The sequence below is a fragment of the Pseudorca crassidens genome, chromosome 9, assembly GCF_039906515.1.
Source record: "Pseudorca crassidens isolate mPseCra1 chromosome 9, mPseCra1.hap1, whole genome shotgun sequence".
In the NCBI taxonomy this organism is placed as follows: domain Eukaryota; kingdom Metazoa; phylum Chordata; class Mammalia; order Artiodactyla; family Delphinidae; genus Pseudorca; species Pseudorca crassidens.
In genome coordinates this window covers 97,229,929-97,244,326 of record NC_090304.1, presented here as the reverse complement: position 1 = coordinate 97,244,326, position 14,398 = coordinate 97,229,929, and the positions used below count along the sequence as shown (strand labels likewise).

The 14,398-nt window shown below is 46.1% G+C and overlaps 1 protein-coding gene across 9 annotated transcripts in view; it reads right to left on the bottom strand.

Moving 5' to 3' along the window:
- The window catches only part of POU2F3 (POU class 2 homeobox 3), an 82,604-nt gene that overhangs the window by 45,936 nt on the left and 22,270 nt on the right, over positions 1 to 14,398 (bottom strand). For 6 of the 9 annotated variants that reach the window (XM_067751329.1, XM_067751328.1, XM_067751333.1 and 3 more), the window contains one exon: positions 6,401 to 6,435. In XM_067751329.1, the coding sequence (XP_067607430.1) occupies positions 6,401 to 6,435 (35 nt within the window). Of the gene's footprint in view, positions 1 to 6,400; positions 6,436 to 7,514; positions 7,630 to 8,300; positions 8,512 to 14,398 lie in introns of those variants that run through there. The other 3 variants (XM_067751331.1, XM_067751335.1, XM_067751330.1) reach the window with 2 other exon arrangements.

The window sequence follows — 14,398 nt, the reverse complement described above, 5'->3', positions numbered from 1 at the left end:
CAGCAACGAAGACCCAACGCAGCCAAAAAAAAAAGAGCAGGAAATGGAAGTGGAGAAACTCTGTGAACAGGAGGCTGTCCCTCAGGCTCCTGACTTCACCCACAGGGCACTCAGCCTTTCCTCCCTCCCTCCCTCCCAGAAGAGCCCTTCTCTTCTTCTAGGCTAAACCCTGCACCCATGTTCTCTCTTTTCTGTCTCCCCTATGGCATCTCCTATCTCTCCCCAGGCCCACAACCCACCAAAGTCTCCCTCATCCCCAAAACCTTCCCTTCACACTGTCTCCATTTTCAGCCAACATCTGCATCCCTTTAACATCCCACTCCTTGAAACGGAATTCTGCTGTCCTCGTCTCCATCATTTCCTAACTTCTCCTTACCCCTCGACGACAGCAATCTGGCTTCTGCTCTCACCACAGACGCTAGAGATGCTATGATGAGGCCACCAGTGTTCACCTCACTGCCAAACCGTGGCCACTTCCAGGCTGGGGCTCTACAATATCTCTGCGTGCTGTGATGCTGTCTGCTATCCCCACCTTCATATGAAAGTCTCTCCTTTGTGGGTGTGGTTCTCCTCCCATCCCTTTAACCACTCCTTCTTGGTCTCATCTATGGGTAGCCTTTCCTCAGCCTGTCCCCTACATGTTCCTTCTCTCCAGGTCTGCCCTGGGTTCTCATCCCAGTCTGCGCACCTTCCCTATAGGTGACTTCACTCCCTCCCATCACTTTGGTTAACACAATTCGATGGTGACTCTCAGTATGCATCCTGACCTGTCTGCTGGGCTCCAGGTCCAAATTTCTCACCACGTATTGAGCACCTATTGTCCATTATCTGCCCTTTGTCCTCTTCCCATCATCTGGACAAACTGGCTGGACCTCCCGTTCTCTTGATCTCTGGTTACAGTCCCGCTAACGCTCAGTATCCTAAGCTAGAAACCTAAGAATCCTGCTGGACCCTTCCCCTTCCTTAGCTGTCCATATCCAAACTGTTGACAAAATCCTCCTGATTTTATACCCAAAATCTCTCTCAAATCTGAGTCTCTCCATGCTTTCCTGACACAGGAATAATAATAGCAAATACCTATACAGTTTACACGTTCTAGACATTGTCTAAGAGGTATACACGTGCACGCGCACGTGCACACACACACACGCACGCACGCACGCATACACACACATGCTAACAACAGCCCTGTGAGATAGGTACCATTATTCTCCCCACCTGTAAGATGAGGAGACCGAGGAACACAGAAGTTGAAGAACTTGCCCAAGGTCACACCGCCAGGTAGTGCCAAGCCCAGGAGTCAAACCCAGGTCGTCTGGCTCTAAGTCCGTGTGCTTAATCCCTCTCTTTGGCATTGCCAACTCCTCCTACCACAATGGCATCCCATCAGGCCTCTCTTGCATCAGTGCGTCATTCATCCTTCCTTCCCTCCGCACCCACACCCCCTTCTAAGGCTCTTCCATTAAATCAAACTAGTTATGCTTGAAAATGCCCACAGGATAAAATCTAAACTTCTTGGGAATTCCCTGGCGGTCCAGTGGTTAGGGCTCTGCGCTTTCCCTGCCGAGGGCCCGGGTTCAATTCCTGATCGGGGAACTAAGATGACACAAGCCATGCAGCACAGCCAAATTAACAAATAAATAAATAAACTTCTTTGCTGGGTATTCAAAGGTCTGCACAATCCGGCCCAGCCTCATCTTCCACCATCACATCCCATGCTGACCTTCTCACAGTTCCCTTTTACATAGTGAGGCTTCACCCTTACTGTCTCCTATGCCTGGAATATTCTTGCCTCCCCTCTCTGCCCGTCAGTCAAACCCCCTTCTCTTCCCTTGTCACCCGCTTCAACACCATCTCTTTGGTGACATCCTTGGGCACTATCTCAGAGCTCAGTACTCTTATGTCTCTTACAGAATGCACTGCAGAGTTCATTGCCATTTATCTTCTTACCAATGACACACTCCAGCTCTTAGGAAAGACTAAATATTCAAAGAGTGAATGTTTGGCCCTAGATCCAACCTGCTGGGTCCTCCTGTCTCTGCCCCTTGAATTTCAAAAGATTCTTTTCGCTGGATCACACAAGATCATAAAGGCTGGAAAGATTCCATGTGACATATTTCTCCTCACTCTCTACAGCTCAGGGTGAAGAAATGGACACTCTCTTCCCCATTTCTCTTCAAAGAAAAACATAAAAGGAAAGTGGAAGCAAAACCAAACAGGATATGGCATGAGAATATCGATGGGACCATAACGTACAGACTGCAGGGGTCTTAGCAATCATCTCAAGCAAACGTCTTCCTTTTATTCATGAGGACACTAAGGCCCAGAAAGGGGAAGAGGACTGTGTAGGGTGGAAACAGCACCGGCACCCAGGACGTCTGATTCCCTGTCCAGGGATCTGGCCTTGTTCGGTTGCCTCCCAACTCTGTCTTAAGCTTTCCTGGGGACTGAGGGCTGGCCCTGCTTCTGGGTCTCTGGGTCAGCTCACAATTATCTCCCAAACAGGCTCAGGCTGCTTTCCTGGGACCAGGAAGTTAAGAGGCTCAGCATGAAACCTCATGATGAGGCAGCGTCCTTCGCTCATGCAACCTTAGGACAGCAGTGCGGCCAGAGCCTGGCTGCAATTCCCAGCTGCACCGCCTGGCTTGGGGCCTTCCAATGTGAGCCTCACCAAGGGCAGCGACTCATCCTTTGCTCTCCTGCGTCTGCCACCCCGTCTCTGTATCAGACACAGAGGCCGCGCCTACACAACACTCCTTCTTCCCCTCCCCGCTCCCTGCACCTCCCACTTCCTCCCAGTTAGTCATGGTGAGGTCACACCCAGCCGCTGGCTCCCAGGCCTCTCTCTAAGGACGATGTGTATGTTCAGGAAGAGGGGAGTTGAGAGACTGCAGAGGAGGCTGCTGCAAGGCATCATGCGAAAAATGAGCTCTGGAGTCAAAGAGATGTGGGTTCAAGTCCTGGCTCTGCCTGCTGACCAATCGGAGTGACCTTCAGCAGATTACTTAACCTCTCAAATCCCTTGCCTAATCAGGTGGGGCTGCCTGGGAGGCAATTTCCTTACCTGTCTAAGGGGGATAGTAACACTTGGTATACAGTGAGAATCAGATGAGATAAAGTGACAACAGCACTTTGCCCAGTGGCTCGGGGTCACCAACTTTGGTTTACTTCCCTTGTTATGAAGCACGAGGGTATCACTGTCAGTGCAAGGGCCTGAGAAATCCTGGCGCCCACCTGCAGGCCCGTAAGTGAACTGGTGAGAATGTGAGGGTGTGGGCCTCGGTATCTGAGGCATCCGAGAGACAGTGAGAGGGAGCGAGGAGGGCCTTGGGGAGGGCGTGGACATGTGTGCTTGTGCACAGAGAAGAGCTCCAGTCTAAGTGTGTAAATGAGCGTGACCAGCTGAGCCTCTCTTCCTCCCAAATTCCAACCTCTTTAAAGAAAAGATCTTTGTGTCTGTTCTCGTCAGTAATGAGAAATCCAAAAACCCTTCCCAGGGGAGGGTGGAACTCCCCCCTTCCCACGAGGCTCATCGAAGGGAAGTGAACGCTAGTGAGGCTTTCCCCTGACAGAAGCCAGGAAACTTTCTCCCAACTGGTGGGGAAACCATACCCCAAAGGATGTTCAAAGGGCCGGGGCCTCTCTGTAGGCTGCTGGGGCCAGAGGGGCTATCCCTAGCCTTGTCCTAAGCACGAGGGTTTCCCAAGCTCTAGAAAGATCACACAGGCAGCCAAACCCACTGGGCCTGTGGAGCGGGCCACCTCCGGGCTGGGCTGGTGCCACCACGTCTTGGTGTGGGATGGGCTCCTCCACGTGCATCTCGTCCAAGGGACCATGAGAGGCGGACCCTGGGCTGGGAAAGCACAGGCAACAGGCCGCGTCCCAACCTGCCGAGGGCTCCTTCAGGGTCACTCAGTCCTCGGGAATGTCCTCCATCCTCCTGCCCTGGAAACAAACCTGGCCAAACTATCCCTTAGATGAGAATCTGTCTCATCTTTAAAGACCCTGAGAGAGAAGCTGATTCCACAGTCTCCCTCCCTTGGTAGCTTTTCCACTGTTTGATAAGCCACATTGGCTGCAAGTCCTTCCTCGTAGCTCACCTAGATGTGACTTTAACTGAAGCCTACCTCTGTCTTAGGTCTTGAGGGAAGAGGGAGAGTAGTTGGCCTCCACGTGTTAGCAAACTTCCCCAATGAACACAATTGCAGAAGTTGCCTAAGAGGTTTTGGGTTAGGACTCCAGATTGTTCCTCTCCAACTGTGAAGGATGTACCCAGAGTTAAAAGCCTTTCAGGAAATGTTAGTAGGGACTTCAAATCACTCTACAGATAAAGGAGGAGAAGAACATATGTCTGAGTTTGACCTCCACCCCTGACTTGCTTCTAAACTTGGACTCTGGATATGAGTGGGAAGGACCCCTAGTGAGTATCAAATGTATCCCCAAATTGGTGTTGTCTTTCCTTCCCCCTGGCTGTCTCCTTCTCTAGCCCATTCTTCTCTGCTTGACAAACTCTACTGACTCTTCAGAGCTAGAATCAAATATCACCTCCTCCGTGAAGCCTGCCCTGAGCTACCGGGAAGAATGAAGTATTCTCATTTCTGTTTGACACCATGCTTTTTACACGCCTTCAGTAAAGCATGAATGAGATTGTATTATAATTATCCACTCAAGAGTTTCTCTCTCCCCTCCCCTCTCCCTCTCCCTCTATCTCTATCTCCCCCACTCCTCAATCTAGACTGTGAGCTCCTCCAGGGAAGAGATCATGTCTTAATTTTCTTTGTATTCCCACATCTGGCACAGTACATGTTCCCTCCCCCACCCCAAATTTATGAAATAAATTAATTTTTCAGCTGAGAAAACTCATACTAAAATTATTAAGTGACTTGACCAAACTTATACAGCTAGCTGGTGGCCCAAACAGGACCCAAACCCAGGCTTTCTGACTTTGTTTCTAATTCTCACGTCTCTGCCTCACTCTAGGGCCCAGTGTTGCTTCCTGCTTGTCTCCAGTTTAGACTTTGTCCCCCCAACGAACCCTCCCACCATCTGCCTCTGACATCACACCTTGTCTTCGCCCTCAGCCCCCAATCTTCCCATCAGCCTCTAACTTCAATGGGAAGGTCCTCTCTTCATTCACCCTCCTCTTTACACATCCAGATCTATCCATCCTTCAATCCATCCAACACCACCTTCCCCTGCCTGAAACCCTCCCCGACTAACTTGAACTCCACCCAGCTTGTTCCTTTAAAGGCGCCCACCTTGTATCTCCATTGTCCCACTGAGCTGGGTTACACCCTCCTTCCAGAGCTCTTTTTGTCCTGGCTCCCCTGTTTTGTCCTCTATCTTCTTTTAAATCGGGAGTTCCTTTGGCTATTTACTATAGCCAGGACTTGGAAGAAACCTAAGTGTCCATCGACAGATGAATGGCTAAAGAAGATGTGGCACATATATACAATGGAATACTACTCAGCCATAAAAAGAAATGAAATTGAGTTATTTGCAGTGAGGTGGATGGACCTAGAGTCTGTCATACAGAGTGAAGTAAATCAGAAAGAGAAAAACAAATATCATATCCTAACACATATATATGGAATCTAAAAAAAAAAAAAATGGTCATGAAGAACCTAGGGGCAAGACGGGAATAAAGACACAGACCTACAGAAAATGGACTTGAGGACACGGGGAGTGGGAAGGGTAAGCTGGGACAAAGTGAGAGAGTGGCATGGATGTATATACACTACCAAATGTAAGGTAGATAGCTAGTGGGAAGCAGCCGCATAGCACAGGGAGATCAGCTCGCTGCTTTGTGACCACCTAGAGGGGTGGGATAGGGAGGGTGGAGGCGAGACGCAAGAGAGAGGAGATATGGCGATATATGTTTATGTATAGCTGATTCACTTAGTTGTAAAGCAGAAACTGACACACCATTGTAAAGCAATTATACTTCAGTAAAAATGTTAGAAGTAAATGAATAAATAAATAAATCAGGAGTTCCCTGAGGAACCCAACCCTCCATCTTTTGCACCTCCACAAATTCCTCTACACATAGTCAGGCCTTGCAAACAGACTTGCCCAAGAGGCAACTCAAGCGGAGCTTTGATGGGAAAAGAGTTGTGGTCTTAGATTCCAGACCACATCCAGCCAACAGATAATCCTAAATAGGGCTGCGCTGTCAGTACTCTTTTGAGGACATAATGAAGAGGTGACCCCAACGTTGGATTGTGGATTGGGGGAGGGGGTGGATGCAAAAGCCCTTGAAAGACACCTTTCAATTCTGAGAGCTATGAGTCTATGAATAAACACCCTCAAACTTCCCTTAATCTTTGTGTCCCCACACCTAACATAGTATGAATGACCCCCAAAATTTATAGAATAAAGGTTTTCTTCTGAATGTCCTTACCTGCCTGTTGAAATCTAAGCCGTTTCGATCATTTCCTGGAAGAGATTAAAAAAAAAAAAAGAAAACATTAATAGCTAGCAGGATTGGAAGAGACTGAAAGTTAGTGGAAAATAGGATGTTGGGATGGGCTTATCTTTATTTTGAAAAAGAACAAAATGCCTGCCCTGTGGCCAGAATCTTCTTGCTTATCCTGTTTCCTGGAAAAGTCTTTGGAAAATCTCCTTCAGGAAGGTAGGTAACCAGGGTAAGGGGAGACTGACTTGTCCAAGGTCACATAGAGTCTAACTGAGATTAGAACTTGCCACACCAGACTGCTTCTGCCAAATGCCCTCAGACAGAAGCTGTGATACATGCCGTAATGGAAAAGCAAGGAATGGCCGGCCACAAATCCTAAAGGAATTGCCCGAAGGCAGGAAGGCCTCCCGCTATCCCAGCCCTCCAGCATTGATGACACCTAAATCACGTCAGGTAGATGAGTGTCACCCCTGTTTCCACCCACCCCCAACTTTCATTCTTGGTTTTATTCATCTTTTTCCCTTTATAATAAATGTTGGGTTGAAAAAGTAAATGTGTGCTTAATAGAGAGAACTTTTTGGTACAGAAAAAGTAAAAAGTAGCAGAAAAATCCATCTAGAGAGAGGCAGCTGCAATTAATATTTTTGTATATTTTATGGTCTTTTTTATGCTTGTTTTTCCTCATTGATATATATCGCTCTGTATAGATTTTTTTTTTTTTTTACTCAATTTTTTTTTTTTTTTTTGCGGTACGCGGGCCTCTCACCGCTGCGGCCCCTCCCATTGCAGAGCACAGGCTCCGGACGCGCAGGCTCGGCAGCCATGGCTCACGGGTCCAGCTGCTCCGCGGCATGTGGGATCTTCCCGGACCGGGGCACGAACCCGTGTCCCCTGCATCGGCAGGCAGACTCTCAACTACTGCGCCACCAGGGAAGCCCTGTATAGATTTTTTACCCTGCATTTTCCAGTGAGCGTCATAATCTTTCTCCTACACTATTAAGGAACGTCATAAATCTTTCTCCTATGTTTGCAAAGATCATTTTTAATGGCTCCATAATATTCCATTTATGGAGATACCAAAATCTGCTTAAACATATACCTGTTATTAAGGAAATTGCTTCCATTCTTTGCTATAATTAAATTTCCTATTCATACAGCTCTTCAGGGCAGGAGCTGCCAAACAATCTTCCTTTGTGCCCCATGGATTATTGGCTCTATAATGGCAAGAAAATGATATTAAATACCACCCAGAGCCTAGCACTAGGCTTAGTATATAATAGGAGCTCAAGTTATATTGGTTGAATGAATGAATAAATGAACATGTGAATGAATTCAGAACTTCCAATCAGAAAATTCTTCTGCTTTCCATCGGTTCTTCAATAGCTTTGGAATGAAGTCCAAATTTCTTAGTATAACATATAATTCCCTGTATGACCTAATTTCTGCCTACCCTCCCTGCTTTGTCTGCTGCCTCTCATGATCTCACCTCCCTCCCTCCCATGTACCCTGTGCTCCAGACTCATGGAAATCTCCAGAGGCGCCACACCTCTCCCGTTTCCACACCTCCATGCACTGTTCCCTTCCACAGAGTTGGTCCCCCTTCTCTCTGGTCCTTCAGGCTTCTCTACCAGCCTCATGGCACATGTCATGTAACTCTTTATTTGTCTGCATGCTTCTCTCTCCCTCTAGTCTATGAATTCCTTGAAAACTAGGAGGAGGATATTCATTTTTCTCCTCGATGGCCACCACAGTTCCTAACATGGGGCAGAGGCTCAAGAAACACCTGACAGATGAGTGAATGGGGTCCAGGAGAATCCTCTGGAGCCTTAACCTAAGCCCCCTTCCCTCTACTCTGTTCTAAACAACGGGTAAGTGAAGCCCTTGCCTGTATGATTGGTTGTGAAGCGTCTCCGAGAGCAGCTGGGCCAGCAAGATGACAGCAGAAGTTGAGGGCTCCAGGATTCCGAGAAAGAGGAAATTCGTGAGACGGGAAGTCATCTTTGAATAGCAGCCTGATTTTGAGACTAACGAAGCCTAAATAGATAATCTGTGAGGGGAGTTAAGATGGGGAGGGTCCACAGACTGAAAATAGTGTGTGCGTGTGTGTGTGTGTGTGTGTGTGTGTGTGTGTGTGTGTGTGTGTGTGTAGACTGAAAGATAAAATTGCTTTTATGTTAAAAATTATTTCATGACATTGTAAAGGTGGCCTAGTAAGGAGTGATTTTAAAATTTGACCAAAAAGCAAATTCATTCATTCCACAAGTATTTGCTAAATACACTCTCTATACCAGGCACTGTTCTAGGCACTGGAAATATAATACTGGAAAAGACAGACAGAAGTCCTTGACCACACGGAGCTTCTTTTCTAGTTGAGGAGACATGAAAGGAATAAGAAAACAAATATATAATTTCATTTAGAGAGAGTTACTATGGAGAGCAATAATACATGGTCAGGGGAAGAGTGTGTCAGAGGCTGTCCATAAGCAGGGTGGTCTGGGGAGGATCACTCCAGACAGAGGGATCGGGACCTGAGGGAGGCAAGAACAGGCTTGCCCACTGAGGAACAGTGACGAGGCCAGCAAGGCTGGAGACATGTGGATGGGTGTGACCAGGGGAAAGATGCCGTGGGTCTGGCAGGCGGGTTGTGCTGAAGACTTCAGCTTTCATGCCAAGGACGTTGGGAAGTGATCAGAGGGTTTTGAGCAGAGGAGTGACATGATTTGACTGAAGTGTTTACACCTGCGGTGATCAGCTGTAGGGATGAGCAAGGAGGAAGGGAGAACAACCAGCAGGCTATCGCAGTGGGTCAGATGAGAGGGGGCAGTGTGCAGGATAGAAGGGCAGCCGTGCAGGTAGTGAGAAGGACCTGGGTTTTGAATTGATAGCTGACAGGGCCAGCTGATGGCTACAAGGAGTGGTGCGAGGGAAGGAGAGGCAGGATGATTCCTAGGGTTGGGCTTTCTCCATGGAGTGAGTGGTGGAGTCATTCCCCAAGATGGGGGTGGCTCAGGGAGGAGCTGGCTGGCGGTATAAAATCAAAAGCTATGTTCTGGGACGTGTTAACTTCGAGATGCCAGTTAAAGATCCCAGGAGAGACAGGGAAAGGAGTTTGGACTCAGGCTAGGTGTCAGGTCAGAAGTACAAGGTGGGTAGTTTTCAGCTTATCGGTGGTATTTAAAGCCATAGGACTTGATGAGTTTACAAAGGAACTGAGTCCAGATGAAGGAGAGTAAAAGGGTCAAGGTTGGGAATGATGGGGAAGGGCCAACAAAGGAGACTAAGAAAGAGTGGGCACTCAGGTAGGAGGAAGACCAGGCAGGTATGGCGTCTGGAAGGCAAGAGAAGGTGTAATATCATTGCCTCCAGAAGAGGTAAGAACATACATGGGAATGAGACCTAGAAAGGGGGAGAAACCTTGAGGGCCAAAACAGTCCATCTTGGAGAGGTCATCGGGATTGTGAACAATTAAGAAGTCTTTACTTTCGATATCTGCGGATGCCGTCAGAGTGGTGTTTGTGAGATCCACAAAATGCAAAAGATAAGCAAACAGCACGCAGAGATTAATTTTAAAACCCACCAGCCAACAAGAGAACAATTTCTCTTGTCCAGGAGTTTCTCCAGGGTCTCTCTCCAGAGGCCTCTCCCCTTGAGGACGCACCTGCTGCGCCTGGAGCCTGAACGTGGAGTCTCCCCTTCTCATCAAACTCATCCTGGCCTGCATCGGTATCATTATCTAGTCCTCCTGGAGTCCCAGGCTGACTGAATGGCCGGACTGGAGGGGCCCAGGCCAGCCAGGGCCTCCCAGGAGACAGACCCCTTTACTCTGGGACAGCAGAGAGTGGCACTAGCTCAGCACTGGGAACTGAATAAAGGTTCAGTTCCCCAAAGTGACTTCACCTCCGATTCTGATTCCACTGCTAAGCAGGTCAGAGTATTCTCAGGAGACATGGTTTCCCCCGGCTGGGGAGAAGGAACTCAGAGCATCTGGGGGCCTAGGTGGAGACACCATGACATAGTCTAATACAGGCGTTAGTTCATTTCTGATGACACTGTTGATTCTCTCTCCGAGGGGAAACGGCCTCAGCCCTCATTTTACTGCTGCTTCTTCCTGCTTCTCTCCCATGTTCATGGACCTTGTTCCACCTGGCACCTCTCCCCACCCAGCCTACAGGAAAGGTCTGGGAGGCGGTGCCTGGCAACTCTGGGACAAGATCAAGCTCACTGGGGTTCTGCTGCTGCCCTAATGCTCTAGGTTGAGAGGTGACCGACAAGCCATTCCCAGGACCCAATTTATTCATTTTTGAAACAGCAAGGAGGGCACCCCTCTTTCCTAGAGAAAGAAAGGGATGCAATCACCATATTGTGGGAAATACTGGTCCACGATCACCAGAAACTTGTTTCCTACCCCTTTAAGCTGTGGTGTGCAGGAGGAGTAGGGCATACTTGAAACAGTCCTGGACTTGAAGTCTGAGAATTAGGGCTCAAGTCCTGGCTCCATCGCTCCCAAGCTGTGTGACCTTGGTCAAGACAGGAAGCTCCAGAGCCTCCTCAGGCATCTTGATGGCAAAATAAGGCCATAGTTTCAATTCCACCCACTTCCCAGGAATACAGTAAAGCTCAACTATATGCCGGGAAGCACTCTCCAGTTGCGGGCTGGGCTCCACACGTCCCGGGCCACTCCTCCATCAGGCTGAGCCTGCTCCTTTGTCAGGGACTTTGCACATGCTCTTCCCTCTGACTAGAATGCCCTCTCTCCCTAGAAAATACACAGTCATCCTCCAAGACCCAACTCAGATGTCACATCCTCCATGAAACTATCCAAAGCAAAATGAGGGATTTCCTCCTCTATGTTTCCACCTCTCCTACTTATACCTCTTCCAGCACCTACCACATTTTTTAAACGTCAGTGTTTTCTGTGTCTGTTTCCCTCATGAAACTGGGAGCTCCTAGAGGCCAGGGTTATTACATCTTATTCATTTTTGTAGCCCAAGAGCCTAAAACAGTGTTTAACACATAGTAGGAACTGAATGACTATGTGTTTAATTGATCCAAATCACTAAGAAACTGCTACAGAAACGAATCTTCTATTCAGATCTCAGACATCATAGGTGTCACCAGCTGCAGAAACCTGATCATATTCTATTATCCAAGTTCTGGCTTTGAAAGATGGCAGCCACTTGCAGAGAAAAACAAAGCAGGACAGACACACAGAGGGGCCGGAGCATTATTTTCAGCATTGGAAAGATACTGGAGTCCAACCTCAGAGGGGAGCATCTTGCGGTGGTCACACAGCCTCAGAGACCTTGATTTCGGGCTAAAGCTTGGATGTTGCAACTCCCATACTCATACAATTTTCGCAATAAACCCACTGCATCCCAAGTCCAACACAGAGAAAACCAAGTGTTAGACTGTAATCAACAGTTTAGGCAAATAAGCAGTATTGAGGCCGATCAAATCTGGAAGTGATTTAAGGCAGAGAGCGAGATTAATTCAGACAACTGGATGATGAAATCAGGATTAGAAAATATTTTGGTCGATTCTAATAAGAGGCCAAAACCAACAACATAGAATGTAACAGGAATACATCTAAGCCCTACATTTAGGTTAAAAAAGGTCAATTGTATACATAAAAGACAGAGGAGGCTGAAATTAGAAATGATTAAGGTGGTAAATTTTATGTTTAAATTTTACGTTTTATGTTTAAATTTAATATTGTATGTTTTTTACCACCCAAAAAAAGGAGAAAAAAGTAAAGAGTTTTTTACACTTAGAGAATTATGTTTTGACAACTACTCTAACCCAGAAAGCTAATTTTCTGCCTCATACTGGGTAGGCAACTAAAGAAGTCAAATTGCTCAAAAGTATGCCCTACCTTTAAGCCTATCTGCTACATACGATCTGGCAATCCTACTCTGGGTGTATATCCACAGGAAATGAAAACAGGGTATCAAAGAGATAGCTTCACTCCTCTGTTCACTGCAGCATTATTCACTATAGCCAACCTAAGTGTTCATCAATGGGTACATGGATAAAGAAAATGTTATGTATATATAACTTGTTACATGGTTACATTCAGTCATGAGAAAGAAGGAAATCCTGCCCTTTGCGACAACATGGATTGACCTTGGGGGCATTACGCTAAGTGAAATAAACCAGACTGAGAAAGACAAATACTGCAAGGTATCACATATGTGGAATCCAAAAAATAAAAATGAAAAAGAGTCAAACTCATAGAAACAGAGTGGAAAAGTGGTTGCCAGATGCTGAAAGGGTTCCGAAATAGGGAGAAGTTGGTAAAAGGGTACAAACTTTCAGCTATAAGATGAATCAGGTCTGAAGATCTAATGTATTACATGGGGACTATAGTTGACAACACTGTACTGTATAATTAAAATTAATTAAAATTAATTAAAATTAATTAAAATTAATTAAAATTAATTAAAATTAATTAAAATTAATTAAAATTAATTAAAATTAAAAGAGTGGAACTTAAATGTTCTCTCTCACACATATAAAGATAAATATACAGGTGTTGGATGTGTTAATTAACTAGATGGTGGGAATCCTTTCACAATGTATACACGTATCAAATCACATGATGTACATGGTAAAAATCTTACAATTTTATTTACCAGTTACACCTCAATAAAGCTTAAACAAAAGACTCTGGGCTACAATGTGAAACCTGATAAAGAGTTTTTTCAACAATACCAATAACCAACCTCAAACTAGAGCAATGGAATAACACAGAAGATACATATGGTGATTAAAAATTCAAGTGTGCATAATTTAAGATACTTGACCATCAAAATATCTATACTCTGTATTTTACATTTTCAAAGAGGTTAAATCTCCTAAAGAAATATAATATAACTCTCCCTCCCAAACAAAACAAAAAAGTGATTCCCATTTCTGTTTATTGGCAGACAGTATCTGGAAATAAACAAACTGCAGTTCCTTGTGGGGAGGGGAAGAGAGAGGAGGCTGGCGCTAGTGAAAAAGCGCATGTGAAAAAGAACCCCAAAAAGGGAGAATTTCAGTTGACTGAAGCCAGTATTGGCCTGAGTGTACTGCACAGGTGTGGCGTAGCTGCTTAAAAAGCTAATGCTATCCTGTGCGTTAGCAGGCATGCAGACCGTTGCACATCTCTGCTGAGAGCATCACTTGCAGACCTCTGCTCAGAGCATCACGTCCAGTTCAGGGCAACATTTTTTAAAGGGACCCTGATGAACTGGACTGCGCAACATGAGGACCAAGACGGTAAGGGGCTTAGATGTCACACCAAACGAGGAAAGGATATTTAGCCTAGAGAGGAGAACACTTACCGTTAGATGTCTTTTACATTTTAGACACACATACTGCCATATTTAGGATTGAAATGTTATAACGTCTATAATTTACAAGAAAATATTCCAGTGACAGGAATGGCAGAAATGTGATGGTTGTTGAGAGTAGGCAATGAGTATATGGGGCTCATCGTTTTAGTGTCTACCTTTGCGTGCGTTTGAAATAAAAAGTTAAAAATAAAATATTTCCCCCAAAAAAGGATGAAACCAACATGGCAAGATGTTAACAACTATTAAATCCAGGTGATGGGTATATGGCTGTTCATTAACAGCTGTTACGGCTGTTTCTTCTCTTTTCTATGTATCTGAAGTTTTTCAAAATAAAAACTTTTTAAGTAATTCAATGAGGGAACATTTGTAAGATCTTCTTGGCATAGTGCCTGGTGCATAGTAAGTGCTTCAGTAAATGTCAGTGTACTCTTCCTTCCTCCCCCAATATTGGCATGGATGTGAAACAGGCTTAGTCTGCAGCTGCAAAGACCCAGCTCCACAAAGGTCATTGGTGGAGGTTCCTGGGAAGCAGGCTTCACCTCAGTATAAGGAAGAATTTTGTAAAACATGGAATTGTCCAGCAGTGAAACCCACAGTTTCATATCAACAGGGCTCCCCATTGCTAGGAACATTCAGGCAGAGGTTG